Source organism: Tachysurus vachellii, chromosome 9 (genome assembly GCF_030014155.1).
Source record: "Tachysurus vachellii isolate PV-2020 chromosome 9, HZAU_Pvac_v1, whole genome shotgun sequence".
NCBI lineage: Eukaryota > Metazoa > Chordata > Actinopteri > Siluriformes > Bagridae > Tachysurus > Tachysurus vachellii.
The window spans coordinates 14,664,315-14,686,264 of record NC_083468.1 but is presented as its reverse complement, the minus strand read 5'-3'; the positions used below and the strand labels follow the sequence as shown (position 1 = coordinate 14,686,264).

General features: G+C 39.8%; 2 protein-coding genes across 4 annotated transcripts in view; both read left to right on the top strand.

Annotated features, from left to right (window-relative positions):
- cfdp1 (craniofacial development protein 1) overlaps nucleotides 1-9,916 on the top strand; it is a 28,665-nt gene extending 18,749 nt beyond the window's left edge. Inside the window, exons 6-7 of the mRNA XM_060877844.1 lie at nucleotides 3,259-3,417; nucleotides 9,489-9,916. Of these exons, the coding sequence (XP_060733827.1) occupies nucleotides 3,259-3,417; nucleotides 9,489-9,579 (250 nt within the window). The 3' untranslated portion in view covers nucleotides 9,580-9,916. The remainder of the gene's footprint in view (nucleotides 1-3,258; nucleotides 3,418-9,488) is intronic.
- Nucleotides 9,917-16,626: 6,710 nt separating this feature from the next.
- Nucleotides 16,627-21,950, top strand: part of bcar1 (BCAR1 scaffold protein, Cas family member) — a 66,610-nt gene continuing 61,286 nt past the window's right edge. For 2 of the 3 annotated variants that reach the window (XM_060877841.1, XM_060877839.1), the window contains exon 1: nucleotides 16,627-17,064. In XM_060877841.1, coding sequence (XP_060733824.1) covers nucleotides 17,053-17,064 — 12 coding nt within the window. In that variant the 5' untranslated portion in view covers nucleotides 16,627-17,052. The remainder of the gene's footprint in view (nucleotides 17,065-21,950) is intronic. The other variant, XM_060877843.1, reaches the window with a different exon arrangement.

The window sequence follows — 21,950 nt, the reverse complement described above, 5'->3', positions numbered from 1 at the left end:
ATGCTGACACCATCAGCACAGATGGCAAATGCATTCTGTCAGGCAGACTTGAGCCCTGTTTTTCCTCAAACTTGTCTGTCTCTCCTCCTTTACTCTTTCATGCTGCTTCTTCTTTTGTCTTTGGCCTAGATGAACGTATTTCTTTGCGTTTGGGATTTTATGCTATAAGACAAAAGAGGGATTGTTGTGTTGTTTAAACAGCAGCAAACAGAACAGAGCTGTGTGGAGTTACAGGGCTAAATATATACATCACTGTACCAATGGAGCAGGAACATGAACTGCACTCCTGTATTGATTACTAGACTAATGTGTGTTCTTGTGATATGACCTTCCTGATGCGTGATCATATTAGTCATGCTGTTCAGTAGCACATTGTATGTTGTATTGATGAACGAGCATAATGTTTTATGACTTGTCGTGAAAGAAATACGCTTGGCTGTTGGTCCAGTTTTTGGATGGTACCAGTACAGTGTGGAGAATAACTTTGTTACTGATTTTATGGTGTAATATATTTTTTCATCTATTTTGGGTTTTTCTTTTTCAAGTAGTTTATTGGGAAAGAAAAAACTTATGAAAGCGTTTTGTTTCTTTGCAGTGTTTGATGTATGTAGTGTTTTGTACCTTGACTTGTGTGTAGTGCAATAGATGGTGATGACAGATATTGAAGCAGATCTTTGAAAAAAAGCAGCTACTTTTCTTGTCATCATGAATGATACCCTGAAAGTGTTGAGAAATTGTAAATAGTTTCATTATGGTCAATTTAGGAAATGTTTACATGGGGGAAGTGCTAGCTTAGTGTTTATAATGGGGAAATGCTAGACTAGTGGTTAAAGTTTTGGACTACTGATGAGACGGTCATGAGTTTAAATCCCAGGGCCTCCAAGCTGCCACCCTTAGGCCCCTGAGTAAGGCTTATAACCCTCAATTGCCCAGCTGTATAAATGAGATAAATGTAAGTTACTCTGGATAAGGGTGTCTGCCAAATGCCATACATGTAAATGTATATGAAGTTGGCCCTTTTTTTTTAATTTATGTTCTGTAACTAAGGTGTTGCTCAGTGAGTGATGTACCATAACACAAGTGAGGAGGTGTTTTCTGTACGATCTGTACTGCAAGGCTCCTGAGTTAGACATTTAACTGTAGAGTTCCTGTAGTGTGTACACTATGAATTCGTGGCTAATGTATATATTTTTTATTAAGCTTTCAACACATTACAGAATAGTAACAGACACTCACTGAGGAGTATACAACAAAAGCAAAATTATACATAAGCTGTCAAGCTCAGAGCACCGTATCACAGATCCAAATGATCAATTGAAACAATAGAAACCAATAAAAAACTGGGGAGAGATTATCTGAGTCATCAATGCAGCTGTAGGAACACAATGTCATACCAAATTGCAGAATGTCACAGTTAGAGGCATTTAAACAGTCAAGGTATGGTGTTCATATACTATTGAAAGTATCAGTGAATGATACAGGTCATGAGTTCCAGAGGAATAATCTCTCTCACCTTTGATTGGAGGGAGGCTCATCACTGATCCATGACATCGGTAAATTCTTTCTGGCAGCAAAAGCCATCTTTTTATATTTATCAGTAATAAGCTTGCAAGCCAAACCCGGAAGAAGTGGCAAAGGATCCAGCCATACAACCGAACCAATAATGTTCAATTGAGCTACAACTCCGGACCAGTAAGCCTGGATCATGTGACGTTTCCATATCCAGTTTAATCTCCTATTTCAGACTTGCATTTAGGGCAGAGCGGTGTGTGAGATGTATTTTTGTCTGAAATGAGATGAAACATGTATTCTGCGCAAGATTGTAAGCTGAACGGCTCTTGCCCTATTACAAGCTGAGAGCCTGTTAGCTTGGAGCCAAACTGTCTCCCATTCCTTTTCTGGAATAACCACCCCAACTTCTCTTTCCCAGATCAGTCTGAGATGCGAAGTAATTGCACCATATGAGCATAGAGCTTTATAGAAAAGGGGAATGAACCTGTATGTAGGAGAATTCAGAAGGATATCTTCGGTAACTGAAAATGAGGAATTAGAGGTGAGTGTAGTATTATTGTGGTTAATAAATAATCGCTAGGATTATTAAATACACATTGGCTACAACAGAAGAAGACCTCATTAGGTTGTACTCCTGTCAGCCAAGACTAGGAATCTGAGGCTATAGTAGGCAAAGGCTCACTGAAATTGGACAGTGATGAATGTTAGAGTCGCTAAAATCACATTGTATTTTCTCATTCTGATGTTTGATGTTAATGTCAATCGTAGCTCTTGACCTGAACCTGGATAAGCTGATGCGTTTCAGTGCCGTCAAATGATTGGATAATTACTGTGCAGGTTTGCAGCTGTTCCTATTAAAGTAGCTGTAGAGTTATTACACAAGTGTTATATAAGCGCAACCCAGAATAGAAAATATACAGGGCTCATGCATTCGCATACATATGGAGCATCATTCCAGATGAGCCAGGAACTGAGCAAATTGTACAAGCAAACCATAAATCTAGTAGCACTGGAGAGCCTGAGTGCCTAATGTACCTGTGAGGAAGAATTTAGTATGAAGTAAACTTTTAGGGCGACTTTTTTGTACAGCCATTTCTCTATTTGCAGAAAGATAAAGTTGATGGCTGATTTTATACTCACACACACACACACACACACACACACACACACACACACACACATCCCTAAGAAATTGAATCTCGTTTCAAAAGAAAGCCTTTTTGCTGTGACTCACCTGGGCGTGAAAACATTTCATCCTTGGGCCCTGTTTCTCTCCAGCATTATTCCGTCTCCTCTCACCTCTCGACCCCCACCCCAATCACCCCCTTTTTCGCAACATCCCCCTAGCCTGATGGTTTCTCTTTTCCCTGACACAGATCATTTAACATTCCATTACTGCAGCCAAGCTCAGCACCAGTGTCAAAATGCCTCCTGTATCACTGAAAATGAACATCTTTGTTTCAGGAGCATTAGAAATCGCTCCATTAAAGCATAAAAAAAGTTGCTATCACCTCTAACCCACATTGCCCCCTGTGCTTAACCCCTGCTTGTTTTTCTCCCTTCTGTGTCATGTGATCTTCATGTGCCTCATATTTGTCTGTTGTATTTTGATGCATTCATGCTGGTTTCTGTTGTGATGATGCTCAAAACACTTTTTTTTTGTTTGTTTGGTAAAGTCATTTTAACTTCCTTCTCCATCTTCATTAAAACGTGTCCTTTTAACAAATATTTTCCTGTCTCTTTTAGCGCAAAGAGACCAGCGGGGATGGGCAGCGTCCTGAACCGCATTGGAGCAAAGAAGCCTAAAATGAGCACTCTGGAGAAGTCCAAGCTGGACTGGGACTCGTTTAAATACGAGGAGGGCATCACTGAAGACCTGGCCATTCATAATCGAGGAAAAGAAGGGTGAGCCTACAGTAGTTGTATAATTATACGACTTCTGGTTTTTGCCCATAATCATTTCTAAAGTTCGTCCTCAGATGGGGATTTTTTCACACCAAAGTCACTTCTCTGCCATGTTCAATTTTGTGGTAAATGTGCAACAGTTTAAATGATCGAGTTCTTTTAAAGATTCTTATTTGCATTGCATTACATGGGGGTTTGATTCCCACCCTGCTTGTGCAGAGCCTATTCATCCACTAAAGCATTTTTAGTGTTTAAAGAATGAGAATTGTGAGGCTTTTATTGTAAATCTGAACTGAAACCTTTTTCCCTCTCACCAGCTGCTGGAGCTCGAACCATACTGACTTCACACCTGCTCTCAGTCACTGACCACTGAAGTTTGGGATGAGTGAGAATAGCTTTATAGAACAGCACAGTGTACATTGAGTTGTTCGGACCTCTGTTTTAGCTGTTGGAAAGATGACTGGAGATCTAACGTCTGTATGTGCAAGCAGTAGATGAAAAACACTACTGTTCTTAGTTCAGGAAGAACGTAGTTTTGATTTCTCCAGCACTGGTACAATTCAAAAAGTGACATTTCTTGTGATGTCTGCTGACAAAGTCATGTTTTGTACCAGGTTTTACGTCTACAGAGCGCTCTATCCTCAAGCTTCAGCCAGACGTCTGAAATTGCATGTTTTCATTTAAATAGTACATACACATAGATACTTTACATTGGCTTTGTTTACCTATAATTAAGTTATTTCAGGCAAATGTGTGTTTAAGAGTGCTCTGCATGCTGCTCAGAGAGGCTTTATGTAAAGAATCAGAGACCTACTCACCCATATGCATGCAGGGCTGTTAGTTTGATAATCTGTTTGCACGAGTGTCATGTGCGTACACACACACACACCTACCTCTTTAGACTGCTCACCACACAGGCTTCTTATTGCAGATTTTATGATATTAATGGCTATGAAATTAAAGATGATTTCTGAATTTTAGAGATTTTTGTTAGGAGATCATGAGATTGAACCCTGACAATGCCACATATCTATAAAAGCATTCTCAGCCCTGCTCTCTGGAAGGGACGTAATGTTAAGGCTAACGTTATTGCCGTTACCATTATTATGACAAACAGATCCAGTCACAGTTGTCTGTGAGCTCATGCACATGGCGAGTCAGTGCATCTCCTCTGTGTGTGTTATGTTTTCTGGTGACATAGCATGAGCAGTTAGTGTCATGTGTCTTTGAGAACAAGTGTCAGCCCTCGCCTCCTTTGATGGTAGTTGTGGTGTGCTATGAGATCTAGTTTCTGCTTTAAAAATTGGTAAAAGACCTAACTGGGAGAAAACAGGGTCAAAATTGAGGTTAGTTGAAGTGGCTGGAAGACGTTCATGTTCAGTGGAGATTTACATTTACGAGGGGAACCGATTTTTGGTGGCATGGCAAGTGGTGTGATGCAAAGTGGGCAGTGCAAGTAGTGCAAAAGCACATTAGCTCATTGATTTCAGATAGTCACAGCTTCTAAACCTGTGCTGCCTATGAGCTTGAAGTGAACCTTAATAGAATATTGCAGTGTTTCTCGCCATAAAATAGACAGCGGTGATTGCAAAGAGCAAACATTTCTCAATTCTGTCTGACACCAATAAACCTGTGATGTTATTGATGTACAAGCGTTTCCTTTTGGTGAAAATGGACAGTATATCTCATTTTAATGGGACATCATTTGTTTTAAGGTTAAATAAGTGGATTTTATGCGCATTCTGTAGCTATCCTTGTTCTTTGCTTGGCAATCCTCTGATGTTGATGAGGAAACCATGGCAACTGGCAGTAACCTAATACAGGAATGCCCACCACTGACCAACATAGAAGACAAAGAAGATCTGTGAATGCAGGGTCCTATTGAAATGGACTTTTCTTTTCTTTCTTTTTTAAACCTACAACAAATTTCTAAATGTCATATAGCAAATCAAATATATTCCCTCATATGAAACGCATCACTGTAGCCTTTGATATTCCTTTTCTCTTTTTAAGCCTCTTCAGGTCTCATCAGCTTTGCAAAAGGACTATTATAAACAGAGTAAACAAACAGACAGACTATGAATGTAATAACACCTGGGTTCCCTTTGGGGAATCGTTCTATCCCCCAGTCCTTTTATAATTTACTGAACCCTGACATGAGTGTGCTACCTCTGTGAAGCTAAATATATTACAGCACATTCATAGACATGTCACTTTTATGGTATTTTCAGACATTCTAGTGTACTCGGGGCACGTATTACTTTTCTTGCATCAAACTGTGTGTATGTTGAGATGATCACTGTCCTGATATCATTTGACTCTCCTGTCATCCCTTGAGTTTCTCAGTAATTACAAGTCGATTAGTTGGTTTATGATGACTAGCCAATTGCTGAGTTTCATGCCCTCTCTCGGTATGTCATCATCATCATCACGCATTTAAATCTCTTTCCTGAAGAGCTGAAGAGTCTTTCCGTCTACCGAGGTCTCCATAATCACCTAGCCTGCAGCTGTTGTGTGAGCTAGCTAGGGGTTGCTTTGAAGGCTGGGGCTTATGGGAGTAGAGATTTACTTCAGGGATACTATTACACAATGACATCATCTATACACATGTCACAAGACCCACCTCTTACAGTATATTGAGTTTAACCCCTTCAGTGTCTCAAGGAGATGCATCTCAGTGCACAAGTTAAACAGAGATGGGCTTTTTGTTGGCGCTGGTGCAGAATGTGCTCCAAGCCTCAATAGACTGTGGTTGAGAGGAGCCCAAAATTAAAAACCTGGGCCGGGGTTAAAAATACGATTTTTCTGACAGACCAAATTAGTGCATGCTTCTGGTTCTGTGTTTCTGAATCCTTTTGGGATGGATGTGGTTTGGAAGGGGAAGTGGACATGGTGTGGAGGGTGTGGTGATGGACATGATGGAGCTAAAAAGTGCTTGATGTGCTTGTGGGGCACAGACTCCAAGGTCTGGGATCATCACAGTGTAGGATTGACCGATTCTGAATCTGCAGTGAGGAACCGACTTTGTTGGTTGATGTAGGTTTCTTTCTGTATTCTTTCAGGTTCCGTTCCTTTTTTTAGTGGATAATTACCATCAAGGCTTGTACTTCCATGAGGGATTAGCATAGTGAAGAGATCAGAGCTAGGGTTTTCTTCCGGGAAGAGACACAAGGGAGCAGTCTAACCAAGAGGGAAATCCAGAAATCTAGTGTTTACTGAATGAGGAAGCCACACAGTAAGGTGTCTGTAAAGGGCTGATGAAACAAATAATGGGATACGAATCTAATCCAGTCAGAACGCACACATTACATATAGTTAATCTGGAGCACGAGAACAGTATATTCAATGAAGCCCCCCAGCACCCCCACCCCAAAGAGCCTCCATGTGTGAATGCAGTTGGTCTGTGGGTTTCTCTCTCAGCTGCTCCCACTAAATGTGCTCTCAATCCTTCTATAGAGCTTTTGACAGCAGGTTTGTTTCTATTTTGAGCAACATTTTCTAGACTCATTTTACAACACTGCCCAAAAACATTGCTCAAGCACCTGCAACCAATTATAGTGAAATGATTTCCAAAGTGTGCTCAGTTCTTCTCGTCGTCATGCATCATATCATCATAAATAGCATTTCATACACTTGTTCATCAGAGCTATGTGGCGTTACATATTATTATTTGAATTTTTTTGGACAGTTTCATTAATAGGAAATTTATTTGTGTCTGAGGGTAAATTTGCCTGTTAAATGATTAAATCGGTGAAAAAGATTTGAGACACCAAGCTTGACCTTATTAAATATTAAATGATTTATGCTTGTTGCATTGATGAATTTAAATAGTCAGAAGTGGTGGAGGAATTTTTACAAATAATCCGTCCTTCCATCTATCTATCTGATATTCTTGTTAGCGCAGTATCTTAAGGACGCATGGCTGAATGTTTATAGAATTGATATTGGACATTAGTGTAACCAACAGATGAACGATTTGATTTTTGGTATGGATCCAAACAGCGTCAAGGTCATAGCAGGGTCAAATGTGCTTCACTAGCGTTCTTCCTGTTTGAGGTAGAGTTTAATGGTATTTACGGCTTCCTTGACATCCAGTTGTTTAGATACGTGTTTAGTATAAAGAGCATAAATCACAGATTTGGTATTGATTTGATTGAAATTCAGGTTTTCAGATATATGACCTCATAATATGTGGAAGTTCATCTCAATTTCATGCAGGCAGGAATTTATCGGACAACACTGCATTGTGTTTAAGGCTTTTCAAAAGTGCCTTTGCTGTCTCTATAACCAAATCTCTGCACCTTATACTTAATATTATTTAGAATAATAGGTTGTGCTGGTGTGTTAAATCTCATGAGAATGAACAATACCATAGAAACAACCTCCTCACTCTGGATGGCTTGACACTTATGAGTCACATTAAACCATAAACATCATGCAGACTTGACACTCGTACAAAGCGATACATCATCAATCAAAATCACTTGTGCAGGAAACAAGCTCCTGTGTTTAAGCAAGATTCCCATTGCTCAGACTAAAAGAAATCACAAGAAGAAATTTCATGTCATGAATCTCATGGCAGCAGCGGTAGGCTGTGTGAGGGCGCAGTGGTGTTTAACAGGAAACATGGCGAACACATCACACTCACCAAATTATCATCAAATTCAAGAAGACTGAAGGGTTAAAGACCAACCAGGAAGGAGATGTCCGCGTACATCCACTGACCGATATGGTGCTAGCATTCTGTAGATTTAAATAGATGTATCTGTTCTTTACGCTTAAGATCCTTAAACACTTAAGATCCATCCACAGTCTTGTTGTCGGCTGTTGCTCAGATGACGTGGCTCCTGCTGAGCATGATCACTAAGCTTATATGGAAAAGACAGCGTGCCTTATTAACATTATTTCCCTGAAATGTATTTTGCGGCTTAGCAATTTGACATGAATTGCAACCAATTGAAACAAAGAAATTGCTTCCTGTTGCACATGATTAATCCCACTTCTTTCTGTCTAAGCAGAGCTCTTCTCATCTCGATCATTTGTGTTGCTCATGCGGAGCAGTTAAGGAGCAGGCGCTGTTCAGATTTGTATCACATTTAGGAGACGTTACAAAGGCAATGTGAACGTAGCATGAGGTTTTATGACATTTAAGATGTGTGTCAGCAGTGACTGCATGTAACAATAGCCATTTCTTTATTCACTCGGTTACACAGGACACAGCAGAAAGGAAATGCTTCATAGACAGGAAGTGTTTGCATGATACATTTTAGTTGGTTTGTGTGCGCGCGCGTGCGTGCGCGTGTGTTTGCGTGTGTGTGTGCGTGCATGCATGCGTGTGTGTGTGTGCATACAGAGATAACATCTTGAGATAACAATGTGATGCAGAGAGGCATGGTTGCTATTTTTTTGCAATTCATGTTTATTAATTAGCACTCTGTGAATGAAATACAGAGCCTGCTGTATCGGAATACAATGTAAAGCACCATAGTGGTGTTGGACTGGATGTTTGACAAAATTGAAAGTAGATCCAGTTTCTTCCATCAAATGCAAGAATGTGTGTGTGTGTGTGCGCGTGTGCGTGTGCGTGTGTGTGTGTGTGGTCGCTATAATGAGCTTCGCGATTGCAAACTGCAAAACACAGACTTGAAGCCAGAGCACTACATTTGCATCCATATCCAGAACGCTCCAGTCTCAAATATAACACATCAGCATATTTTGTAAGTTGTATTTGCAGCTTAATGAATCATCTCTGTCAATCAGTGAATCCTTTCAGTCGACCAAGACTGAGTCCTGTTCCAGCTCGTTCTATCAGCTTCCAGCATTTCAGTGCATGCAGCACTATTGTGTGTTGGATGAGTCTGAAGAAAAATTCTTCAGAACAAAAAAAAAACATACAAGGATGTTATAATATAAAATAATGATTCGTTATTTTACAACAGTTTGTTGTTCAGCTCATGCAGACGTCTGTTCAGGCTACACAGTGCAACTAAAGAAATCCGAACGAATACTTTAACTGCACAGTCAGTGAAAATACAAAGCTTTCATCTCTCCTGCTTTGTCTGTTTCTGTAGGTATATGGAGAGGAAGAACTTTTTAGAGCGGGTGGACCAGAGGCAGTTTGAGCTGGAGAAAGGCGTTCGACTTAGCAACATGAAACAATGACCGGAATGGACAACGTGTATCCAGTAACCTGCATACACAACATGGACTGTTCACTCTGAGCTCAGAGGCAGAAAGCACAGAGTGAAGTCCATCATTCACTCTTGTCTTCTGTACACTAAACTGAATAAAGAGGAAACAATAGTGAAAAAGTGGCAATGATAGGTTCTGGTGAGATGAAACCAGATACATGTAGTGTAGCTTAGGTATTAGATCAGCCAAGACGTTTTTGATGTCCACATTTTGCTCACCAACGATACAGATATTTTTCAATTATAAATAGTTAATCTGCTCACTGTAGTTTATGCTACTGGCAAAATAAATCTCTTTCCCAACTGGTCATGTGACTAATGGTTTTCTTTTTCATTTATTATTATTAAAATGCTTAGTTAATAAGTAAGATAATAAATGATTTCAATATGTACTTCCTAAATCAGTGCAAATTCTAGGCCCAGTGCAAAACTAATCAAAACAAATTTGAACACAAAATGTCTTGGCTGCAGTTCACGTACCAGCTTCCCATCACGTAAAACGCAAAGGTCACACAGCCGTCACTGGCACAAAAAGACAAAAGTTGTTATCCATCAGCGTCTCTGCAGAGCTTCTAACGCACAGGATTCGGAGCAGGCAACTACCTGATCTGTGTGTTGGATGAGAAAGGATACTAAACTTTCTTCCTAAGAAATTCTGAGGGACTAGTGTTTAATATTAGCCACTGTTTTAGACTCTGGATTCTTGTCGTTCATTTACTCATCTGGTGTTTAAACTCTTTCATGAAGTGAGTCAAGTGTGTTACTGAATGGAAACCATAAAAATACACAGTGCATTGGGTTCACAGGACAAAGAGCAGGGATCCCCTCTGACTCTGAATAAAAGATCAGCCACAGCTTAAAATGAAAACGACTTTCAGGGATCCTTTCAGGATAAATAAACCTGTGGTGTTTGGATGTTTATTTGTTTCTATATACATGTTTCTTATTCAGACAGTTTGATCTCTCCTGCTATAAATGTCTTTTTAAATCCACCAGCTTGTATTTGGGTCAATATCTTAAATTATTATTCTGTCCTGATCTCAAAGGAAAGACCATCATCATAATAGTTGCCTCAAACTGTTTAAACATATTTGCCATGTAGAACAGATGCCCTGTCTTATGGCTTCTCAGCATCCCAAAACAAATACTCATTAAGAGGATTTCTCACGTCCTTTTTCTCCATTGCAACAAATTCAATTCTACGCAATCACCTAAGGTCATGTTCATGTTCCTCTTTTAAATGAGATGTTGCATATACTGACCTCTACTCAGGAGTTAAGGCTCTGACATTAATGTTACTCATTTCATCACAGTTTGCCACAAGGTGATGTTTTATGTACAGTTAAATGTCCACACACCATCCACTTGCACACATTCATGCAATTATTATGTAATATATAATGTCATGTGGAAGCAGTAAAGTACATACATTCATGAGCACTTCAGGTAAAAATGGCTGAAAGCTGAGCTTAGATGGATGAGCTACACAGCGGGGGAAAATGCGTCAGGTTCCACTCCTTTAACCTAACAACAGGATTCTGATGCTACAGAAAGCACAGGACATTTAAAGAGAAACTTCACCTAGTCTTTTTCCAGTCTGTTGACAAAAAATGACAGTGACAAGAAACCAGATACATGTTGTGTAGCTTGTGTATTAGATCAGCCAAGATATGCAGGGGTTCCTAATAAATTGTCTGGTGATTGCATACATTAGTGAAAAGTAAAATGACCTCTTTAAGACATTTTTCAAGGTATCTTCTGTTTCCTCATTCCTAACTCACCTGGGTATGTTATGGTATGTTTCTGCTCTTTGGATCTGCCTGATCCATCCTGATGCCCTACTTCTGGCTGGAGGCTCATCATCTGCTACTGCTGAGAATGGCCCAACACGAAAAGCCTGGAGATACATGGGATAACTGTGAATAGCACCACTTAGAAACAATGGAGATGACTTTGGAAATGCACTGAAGAGTCCATTCTGTGAAGAGTTAACTCGAGCATGATGGACTTCATATTAAAACTATAAATAATACTGATTATGTAGTTACTCTCACTCATCACTCATCTTCTACCGCTTATCCGAACTACCTCGGGTCACGGGGAGCCTGTGCCTATCTCAGGCGTCACTGGGCATCAAGGCAGGATACACCCTGGACAGAGTGCCAACCCATCTCAGGGCACATACTCTCATTCACTCACGCAATCACACACTACGGACAATTTTTCCAGAGATGCCAATCGACCTACCATGCATGTCTTTGGACCGGGGGAGGAAACCGGAGTACCCGGAGGAAATCCCCGAGGCACGGGGACAACATGCAAACTCCACACACACAAGGTGGAGGCGGGAATCGAACCCCCAACCCTGGAGGTGTGAGGCGAACATGCTAACCACTAAGCCACCGTGCCCCTATGTAGTTACACTTTCTGACCATATAATGTACAGGTATTGAAGGGAAATGATTTATAATCACACTCTCTGGTATCCCTCAGATGAGTCTGGTTCTCAGAGTGTTTTTCTTTTCACCACTGCCTCAGGCTTGTTTATTAGGGACACATTTATAAATGTGGATAAAATGTATTCATAAATCTTATTTCCTGATCCATTGAGCCTTGTTTCTGTAAAGCTGTTTTGTGACGATGTTGACTGTTTAAAGTGCTACACATATACAGTAAACTTGAACTGAATATGGTTGATCTAATGATTTTGTTTTCTCCAGACAGCTTCTGGTATCTGGGGATGTATCAGTATCATTTCACTGAAAAAAGAACTGTTTTGTTTATAAAGCTTCTCCCATCTATTACTAAGTGGGTCCTATGGTTGTTTACTTCCATTTCCACTGGAAGCCAGTTGGAGCCACAGCCAACATTTTATCTCCTTGTTGATGTAATTGCATACCCAGCATGGTGTTGCTCTCTCTCTCTCTCTCTGTCTCTCTCTCTGTCTCTCTCTCTGTCTCTCTCTCTCTCTCTCTCTCTCTCTCTCTCTCTCTCTCTCAGCAGTGTGCCCTTTTTCTGTACTAGTGGATGGATGTGCTACACGTGAAAACGCAAGCTGCTTTAATGCCTGTGGTGCAGGTGTGTTGTCCGTCTGCGCAGGTGGAGTACAGTGTATTATACACATCAGTCTCCTCACTTGGTGACTCTCCTCCCACAGCTGCTCAGTAGCCTGCACTCAAAATGGCCTCCTGCCGAGAGAAGAGAAATCAGAGATCATTTTCACACCCACCCTGATGCCTACTGCATACGTATCGAAAAACAAAGCACAGAAATCAAGCATGTATCCCAGGTTTGTTGCATTCTCTTGACATTCAAGATCAATATTCTCATCTTTATTCCAGCTCACCTTGCCATTACTCTATACGGTCCTTACACTCGGTTAATCATATGCATATATGCAGAGACACAAGGAATCATTTGGCTTTCGGATTATTTCATGAACTGACATGCATTCGTTTAAAAATGTGACAAAAAATAAAAAAACGCATATTTGCTTTTGAACTTCACCTAAAATCCTTAACGCCACAGAATTTGGCAGGGAAACCTTCGGCTCTTTGAGTCATGTACAGGTTTAGTTATTGTAATCCTCTGCCATGTTGAAGTGTCTTCCCAGTTTTGAATGTAATGTACTCTTGGACTTCAGGAGACTGCAATCAATTTTCATATATTCTTAATCAGTAATGAAATTCATTTTGACAATTTCTCAGTGTCACTGATTACTTTTTGATTACTAGCTCTCCATGAACATGTCTGGAAGTATTCCCTTGTCTCTCTTTTTGAGGCTTTGCATTCACATTTTCCCAGCCTTCCCCTTCAGTACATCGCTTGTTTGTTGCTTTTGCTTTTTTGACCTCAGCCTTGATTTTTAGATGTTTTCATCACCATGAATATAATAGATATTATAACCCTCCACCTTTATTACCTCCTTTTTTTTTTACCACCTCTTTCATCGTCTTCTCCTCCTCCTCCTCCTTGTCCTTCTCCACCTTTTCACTCCCTCTTTCTTCTTTTCTCTTTCACCATCTTTTTTTCTTCTTCTTTTCCTTTACCAGCTCCTTCAATTTAATATTTTTCCTTTTCCTCCCCCGACTTCTTTTTCAATACAGCCCATATTTTAATATCACGTTCAATATTAACAATGGACGTTGGACAAAGCAGCTTTACAGGAATATAAAAATTGAAATGTAAAATTATAATTGTTACATCCTCCGCAGCAACGAGCAGCCTCGAAGTGATCGGGCTACAGACAGAAGTAAGACATCGGGATGGATCAGGCAGCTTTGGAGAGCAGAAGTGGTCAGGATCAGTTGTTTCTCAGGAATATCATGTGTAGCTAAAAGAGAGAGGGGCATAGAAAGAAAAACAGAATATGCTTGTGATTACATAATGGTTAAGAACTATGTACAACCAGTAAGTCTGTGCTTGGCAAATAGCATTTCAATGAATGTGTAAATAGATATTGTATTCATATGGCCAAACACTGTGAAGTCTATCTGTTGTGTGTCACACTGGATTTTGTCTTCTTTAATTGTACTCCGTGTATGATCAAAAGAAAATCCATATTGATGAAGTGAAGTGTTCAGATTTAGACCCTTCCCTTCCCTCTGTTTCCTTCCCTCCCTACTGTGACTTGTATAACAGCAGACTTATGAGGTGTAGGTAGCTAGGCAGGATGCCTGATGTATATTTGGCACAAACGTTACCTCCAGGCATGTATGACACTGTCTGTCACCAAGACAGCACTTCAAATGAGAGCTGGACATACAGAAATAGACAGCAGCGTTGAGAGGATAATTATAAACAAGCACCGTAAAGAGAGTCTAAAATAACACTGGGGTAAAATCTTCCAAATGCCAATAATCTTCCAGCTGCCACTAGACAAAAGACACATCAGAGGTGTACTTTGGTCTTCTGTTAGAATCCTGCTGGAAGGATGATTTTTATATACTAGAAAAGAAATTTACTTTAAAAGGACTATTCTGGTGTTCTCCTTACTTAGGATTCTGACAACTGGAATTCTACAGTAGTCATTTCTCTGAAATGTGTCTTGAATTAGTGTCCTAACTCACCATGCACTCTGTATGACCTATAAAGTCATCTTAACAAAGCCAAAAGTGTTTCCTGGCAGCCAATATATCAATGCATGCTCCACACAAGGGGTGCCCATTTCCTTTCTGGGATCTCGACCAATTTGCTTTGTTTGTTACCAACACATCAGGGTCTAATTATCAGATGCTACCGAAGACCTAATCATGTGTGTTTGATTAGGTCTGGAACTGTACTCTTCAGTGTAGTAGAGCTCCAGAAATAGGTTTGTGCTGCCCTGCTCTACGCCGTGACAGTTCACTTTCTGGAGTTTTTCACTAGTGCACTATTTAGTTCTAAGCCAGAATCAACACACCTGTTCTTAATATTCACAGGACCGACTGTGGGCAGCATATGTGGCACTCCAAAAGCATTGCCAGCCCCTGTTCTATACCCTAACTGCACTAACAGACCAAATTAATTTTCCTTCCATGATCTCTGGCACTGGCGCACACCAACCCTTTGATGACTGGATGATTAAAAGGTAAAAAAAAGCAACATGAAATGGGAGTTCGAATTCATTTCCCTTTTACAATCATACTATTTCAGCATGAATAAATTTGACTGTGCAGGACTTTATTAGGTGGCTTGGTGTGTCTTTGCTTGAGTCATTAGTTTAGAAAAAACATTCTCTTGAGTTCTAAAGAACATGACTCCTGTTTAAGGGTTTTACTATAATGAGTGCTTGTTTAGACCCATCAGATGTGCTTGCATATACAAGGCTTAGGGTCCTATTTGGACACCAAATCTAGGTATTAATTTAATATATCTCACATGTCTCAATTTAGAGAATGTTTTTCGCTACGAGCCAGCATTTATTTATTTTTTGCTAATAAAAAAAGCACGTCTTGTGGGTTGTTGACGATACGCAGTGGTTAGTACCTACCAGCACAAATAGCTGAAAACGTTACAGTTGGCTATAAGAGAAAGGTATGAGAACACAAAGTGAATCAGCTTGCTGCATATGGGACTAGAAAACCCTTTAGGGTTCCTGATTTAAACTCTACACTAGGGTTACATTTTAAACTGCAAAGGAAGCTCTTCTCTGGCACCGGACCAGACCCACAGTGCCCAGGACCCTGTCACCAGTTTAGCAGTTGTCCTTTCTTAGACTTTTACTAGGTACTAACCACTCCAAATTGACAACACCCCAAAAGACTTGTTGTTTTGGAGATGCTCTTTACCCAGTTTGGCCCATTTAATGTTGCTCAAATCCTTAAACTTGCCCAGTTTTCCTGCTTCCATCACATTCCTAATTCCACATTTCCTGCTTCCCTTGCTGCCTAATGTATCTCACCCCACTGAAACAGCCATTCTAACGGGTCATTCAGTGTTATTTGGGTCACCTAAATTCCATGAAGCCCTTTTTGTAGAGCTACTTATTATCATAGCCCTGCAAATTATTATGAATCACACAATTCAAGCAAAACAAAACAAAAAACAAACAAACAAAAAAGTCCAAAAACAAAACAAAATAATAATAATAATAATATAAAAATAAAAAAAGGCAGAGCCAATAGTTATACTACACAGAACAACTGTTCTATAGAACATGCCACATTTTTTTGCCAAATGTAGCCCATGGTATTCTGACAGTATGCTGAAAGTACTTCCTTTTTTATATTGATTGTTTTACTATATTTTATCTTACTGGACTCCATTAAGTAAATACACTAGTAAATGGTTTAATGGCCTAAACAAAAGTGTCTGCTTTGTTCTAGGTTTATATACATTATGTGTGTATTTACAGCCTTTGGCACAAGCCTAGATCCAGATCTAGATTTACACGATCACAATATTCTGAACAAGGTATTTAAGAGATGGTTCTGCTTGTGTTTATAAGCGAGTCTGTACCTTTAAAGAGAACTTGATTCCATCATAGAGAGGGAGAGAGAGAGGGAGAGGGAGAGAGAGAGAGAGAGAGAGAGAGAGCAGGCGGCACCGTGTGGCTTCAGCTGCACTCCAACAGCCGCAATACGAGCGCGTCGGAGAAGCGTCTCAACAGCATAAGCAAATCCTCCCGATCACTGAAACCACAACCCTACTGCACTTCGCCTGGAGGACAGACGGATCTGGAGACACTGTGGAACCAGGCATCGGAGATCTGGCTCTTTAAAAGCTCTTCGTATGAGCTGGACTGCTGTGCCAGACGCAGTGGGCTTTTCCTTTAGAGGTGATCAGGAAATAAAGTTCAGGCGTCAGATACAGCACAGGCGCAAGGGCAAGCATGGAATAAACAGAAGTTAAAGCTTAAGAAAACCTCTGCTTCCTTGTTTATTTAAAAATCGCAGTACACAGCAGCTCCATCGGGTCAAAGATCTTCAAGCAAGACTCGTGTTGGACGGAGAAGGACCTCAAGATGTCCATTCCGGTAAGCAAATAAATAACATCTGCCTTGTTTTATAAAGCTGAACGCAGTGACACGTCTGTAAATCTAATGCCAGTGCACAGAAGCAGCATTTCTCTACGGCTAAAGGACTTGGATTAAAGCGTTCTAGCCGGTAAAGTTGTGCTTTTGTGTGTGTGTGTGTGTGTGTGTGTGTGTGTGTGTGTGTGTGTGTGTGAGAGAGAGAGAGAGAGAGAGAGAGAGACCTGAACAGAAGGAATCAGAGTTTGTGTATGAATCAGAGGCTGATTGTGTTCTCACTGTGCACCTGTCATACTGTTCATACAGCACAGGGTGTGTAGGAGAAAAGTAACACACCCTGTACAGTGCACACTGCTCTCATCTACCAGGAACAATTAGAAAATCACAATTAAACAATTAAACCCTGATGTAGTGTCCAGCTTCAGAAGCGCGCACAGGGCAGGTGAATGAAGCGCACACAAGGCCTACTGTAGTTTAAGTGTAGGCTGGTTTTAGGACAAGGTGCCTTTAGAGAGAGCAGTTTAGTGACTTTGAGTGACAAGTTAATTAACATGGTTGGTTTTGGATCAATTGTGAAACAAATGCATAATGAATTTAGGATATAGAGCTGCAGAAAACCACCTGGTTAAATCAAACACCTGTATTGGCTACTGACTATAATGGAAAATGAAAATGTCACGGAAACATTGTGCATCTAGCTTATGCATGCATCTACTTTTCAGTAGCTGTAACCATGTGTTTAACTTTACCTGATACTGAGATACTAGCTCTCTGAGAGGGACAGGAGGGACACAACCCTGTATTACAGGCACATAACACTGTTTATAGAGTTAATAGAGATAGAGAAGCCAAACATCTACGCAGATTTCTTGTGTTCATGTCAGTTTACAGCTGTTGAGGTGTGTAACCTTGACGACAGACGTCAGCAGCAGGTGAAAAGTAAACACAGTTGTCCGGTACAGTGTCCGGTACAGTGTCACGGAAACTCTATTAACATTTCCATAAGTGCTGTGACATTTCATGGGCCTGTACCCTGTCGTTCAAAAGGTACCCATAGCTAAAGCCATAATACTGAGCACTATTACAGTGTATTGTGGGATTTCCTGAGCAAATTGCATATACTACTCTATAAATATACAAGCAACAATCTTTTGCACATTCTTTCTCCACCATACATATGTGTTGTTAGTAGAGTAGTTGTTATCACTTCTTTTTTCTATTATAACATTGTTTATGCCATACATTAAAATGAAAAAGCACAGCAAACATGAATTATTTGGGAGGCTATACCTGGGAACACTGAATGTCCCAATAATAATAACCATAATAATATTAATAATAATAATAATAATAATAATAATAATAACAATAATTATGATTATTGTTATTATTATTACTATTATTATTATTATTATTGTTATTATTATTATTATTATTATATAGTACAGTATAGTAAAGTAATTTACAGGGGCATATGGACATGCACACACAATCTTAGGAAATAACAAAATAAAAATGTGTTGCTGATGCAGTGAAGCTTTTTGCAAGGAGATGTTTGGGTAAGTTTTATGGAATGAGTCTCAAGTGTCTACACTGTGTGTAAAAAAAAACCAGAGGTAATACCTTCATGAGAGAGGTATTTTTACCTTGTGGTTTCTTGGTAATATGAAAAGCATCCTTTTTTGACTTACTAGCTTCAAGAAAGAAAACAATAGGCTGGTGATTTAATGACTGATTATAACTGATATAATGCAAGTAATAACAAGTAACTTGTTTCGAGGATGTTCCACAACATTAAATGTAGCTATGAAAGTATAATATATATGTAATTCTTTTTTTAAATAAAGACTATAATTGGTGATAAATTACTGAATAAGAACAATGTGCATGTTTTATACTAGTACGATAGTACTTAGTGTATACTTTTAAGTATAAGATAATAATGTTGTTTTTACTCAAGGTTAATAAAGGTTGAAATGCAATAAGAAAGTGTCATTTCAACCATTTGATGTTCATTAATTAATGACCAGAAAAGACCATATAAGAAATGAGGGGTTTGACATATGAATGACATAGTGTGATAAACACAGTAGCCAGATCCTGCATGTACTGTACATGCAGCACTCAGAGCATCTAATACAAAGACTGCAGTCACACTCACACATTGGAACAAGATACATACTAAGGACACTGAGCTTGTTGTGTACAATGGTTCAACTGTATCTTTTGCTCAAGTGACTCCAATAAAAATTGTGTAACCTGTAAAATGGCCTTAGAGTAAGAACATCTCTTCACTGTGCCAACTTGGTTGTTACCAGTTGAATATGTATGTGACTGAAAGGCATTTCCCTGTAGCAAGACATTACTCTTCAGTAGTTCTTCAGTACAACTGCATGTACAAGAATTCTCCTTATTTGCATGGCTGCATAAGTTCATGCACTGACACGAACCTGAACAGACTCTGAAACACTCATCAGTATGGATATTGATGGAAGATGGCTTTTACCTCTAAGCATGAGCCTTTGAGCTTTGCATTGAAAGTTTTATTTCATGCATAAACAATACCCCTTCCTCACCCCCAGGTCCTTACATTAAGTGTTCATGCATCAAGTGTGACTCTAGAGTCAGTTGCCACCAGCGTTTGTATCAACATGTGCATGGTAAAAAAAACTAATCAGATCTCTGTGCCAGACATTTTCTGGCTCTCTTCTCCACTCCTGCAGTTCAGTTTGGAAAGTTCACATCTCTTTCTGCCAGTGGAGTTGTGTAGCGGGGGGCTAAGTGGGGCCTCTGCAGGGAACACAGCAGCCAGACACACACATATACACACACACACACTGCTCTGAAGCCTGACATTTCGTGCATGTCATAGATGATGCTCCACATACATATTAATAATCGGCCAAGGTAAGCCTTTGCATTTCAATCATCCCAAATCTACTGGAGCAATTCGTGAGGGGTTGCCCTGGCAACTTGATGCCAATAGCCAGGATTCGTCCATGTGTCTCAGATTGGTTTTGGGAAGATGCAGATGATGTGGCACATTTATAATACATTATAAGGTGTAGGTTTCTGGCATGTCCTATTGATGGAACTAAAGGATGCGGTACATGCTTAAGCTTGCATGTGACATTGCAACACACGCATTCCTCTAGAGATATGTTTCACTTCACCCTATCTCTATATCTCTATCTAGTTCTTTCTTTCTCTCTCTCTCACACACACACACCCTGATACACATCAATGCTCTCAGCTTAGAGGCCTGCAGCACATATGGTAGACACATCTTTATTCGTGTTTAATGATTGAGGAGCTCTCTGCCTTTCCCAAACCTACACAAGCACACACACGCACACACAGAGACACAGGAAGAGTCTTTATCCAGCGGTCAGCTGGCACATTCATTTGTCTGCGGATGACAACTCAGCAGATATCATTTGTGTACTGAACAGCTGCAGGTATAGACATTATGGAATCTCATTGTGGGTATAAATCTTTATATCTCCAGACGGCTCTTTACATTTTGCTTGTATAGTGTAAGCATCTTATAAAATATATTTGCTCATTGAGGAACGTTTAATACTGTAGAGTATAATACTTTAGATAGAGAGGAATCTATCATATACTCCAGTGAAACACACACATACAGAGCAGCTGAACATTGTTACAGCCACCCCAGGAGAAATCCTTTCCCTTTACCAAGTGTGTGTTGGAAAAGACAGATTAGTACACTTATTTGCATGCACTGCATACATCTACGCAAGAGCTAGAAAGATATATTTAAGTAAAAGGAGCTGCCATGTTTTTTGACATGTCTGGGTGTGTACATGATGTGATGCTGTGGAGGATGACTGCATGAAAAAGTGGTATTAAACTCACGTGCTTGTGCTATTCTCTGTCAGTCTCTCGGTGGGTGCATGTGTGTGAGTGTTGGTGTGTTTTAATGTAAAGGGGGAGGGCCTGTGAGAGTGAAAGGGAATCTCTCTCTGATATAACATGGGAAGGGAATGCAGGGTTTGGAATTACACTGTGTATGTGTGTGAGAGGCTGTAGGCTGGCACCAGAACATATTTTGTAGTCTGGTCACATGATCACACGTTCTCTATCATACACACTCACTCGTCTCGTTTTGCATTATGTTCTGTTCTGGACTATTTTTCAGTATGCTTGTGTTCACACTGAGAGACACAAACAGATGTCGTACACAAAAAATTGTTCTTGATTGAATATAATCACATGCATTGAATATATTCACATGCAAAAATTTGCATCCATCCAGAACAAACTGAAGGAGACGTAAAAATGCAATTTCTAAGTAATTTGTTGTGTTGGATCTCACAGACTTTCAGGAGTAGAAAAACAACAAATATGTTTGGAAGGTATTAATAGTGAAAAGAAAACTTTATATATTTTTCACCACCAGCTGGGTAACTTTGTTAGCTCACCTGACCTTCTGTGTGAAGTTTCTGTTACTGTTACCTTCATGAATCTGAACATACCTTCAGAATGTTTTTGCATGGTGCCCTACAATGAGCAGGAATCATGAGGTGAATTCCCGTCTTGTTTGTGACTTTATCCATGATAAAGCTCTTACTAAAGCACTAACTTCTTTCTGGCATGTTTTGAAAAGAAACAGAACTATCTCGGCTATACAGAACAATCACAGTAGATTAAAATGAGAAGTACACAAGAATAGAGAATGTTTTTTAATTTTAAGCGCATTCTGCTGTTATGTTTTACAAACCACATGGTTACAAAATGGCTTGTATTTGAATGAAGGTAACAAATTGCTAATAGGAAATGAAGTAGTTATTTTCCCTCCTTTTATTCCATGTACCCCATTGCTTCATGTTGCACCAGTTTGTGGGTTTTCTCTTTATTTTCTCAGG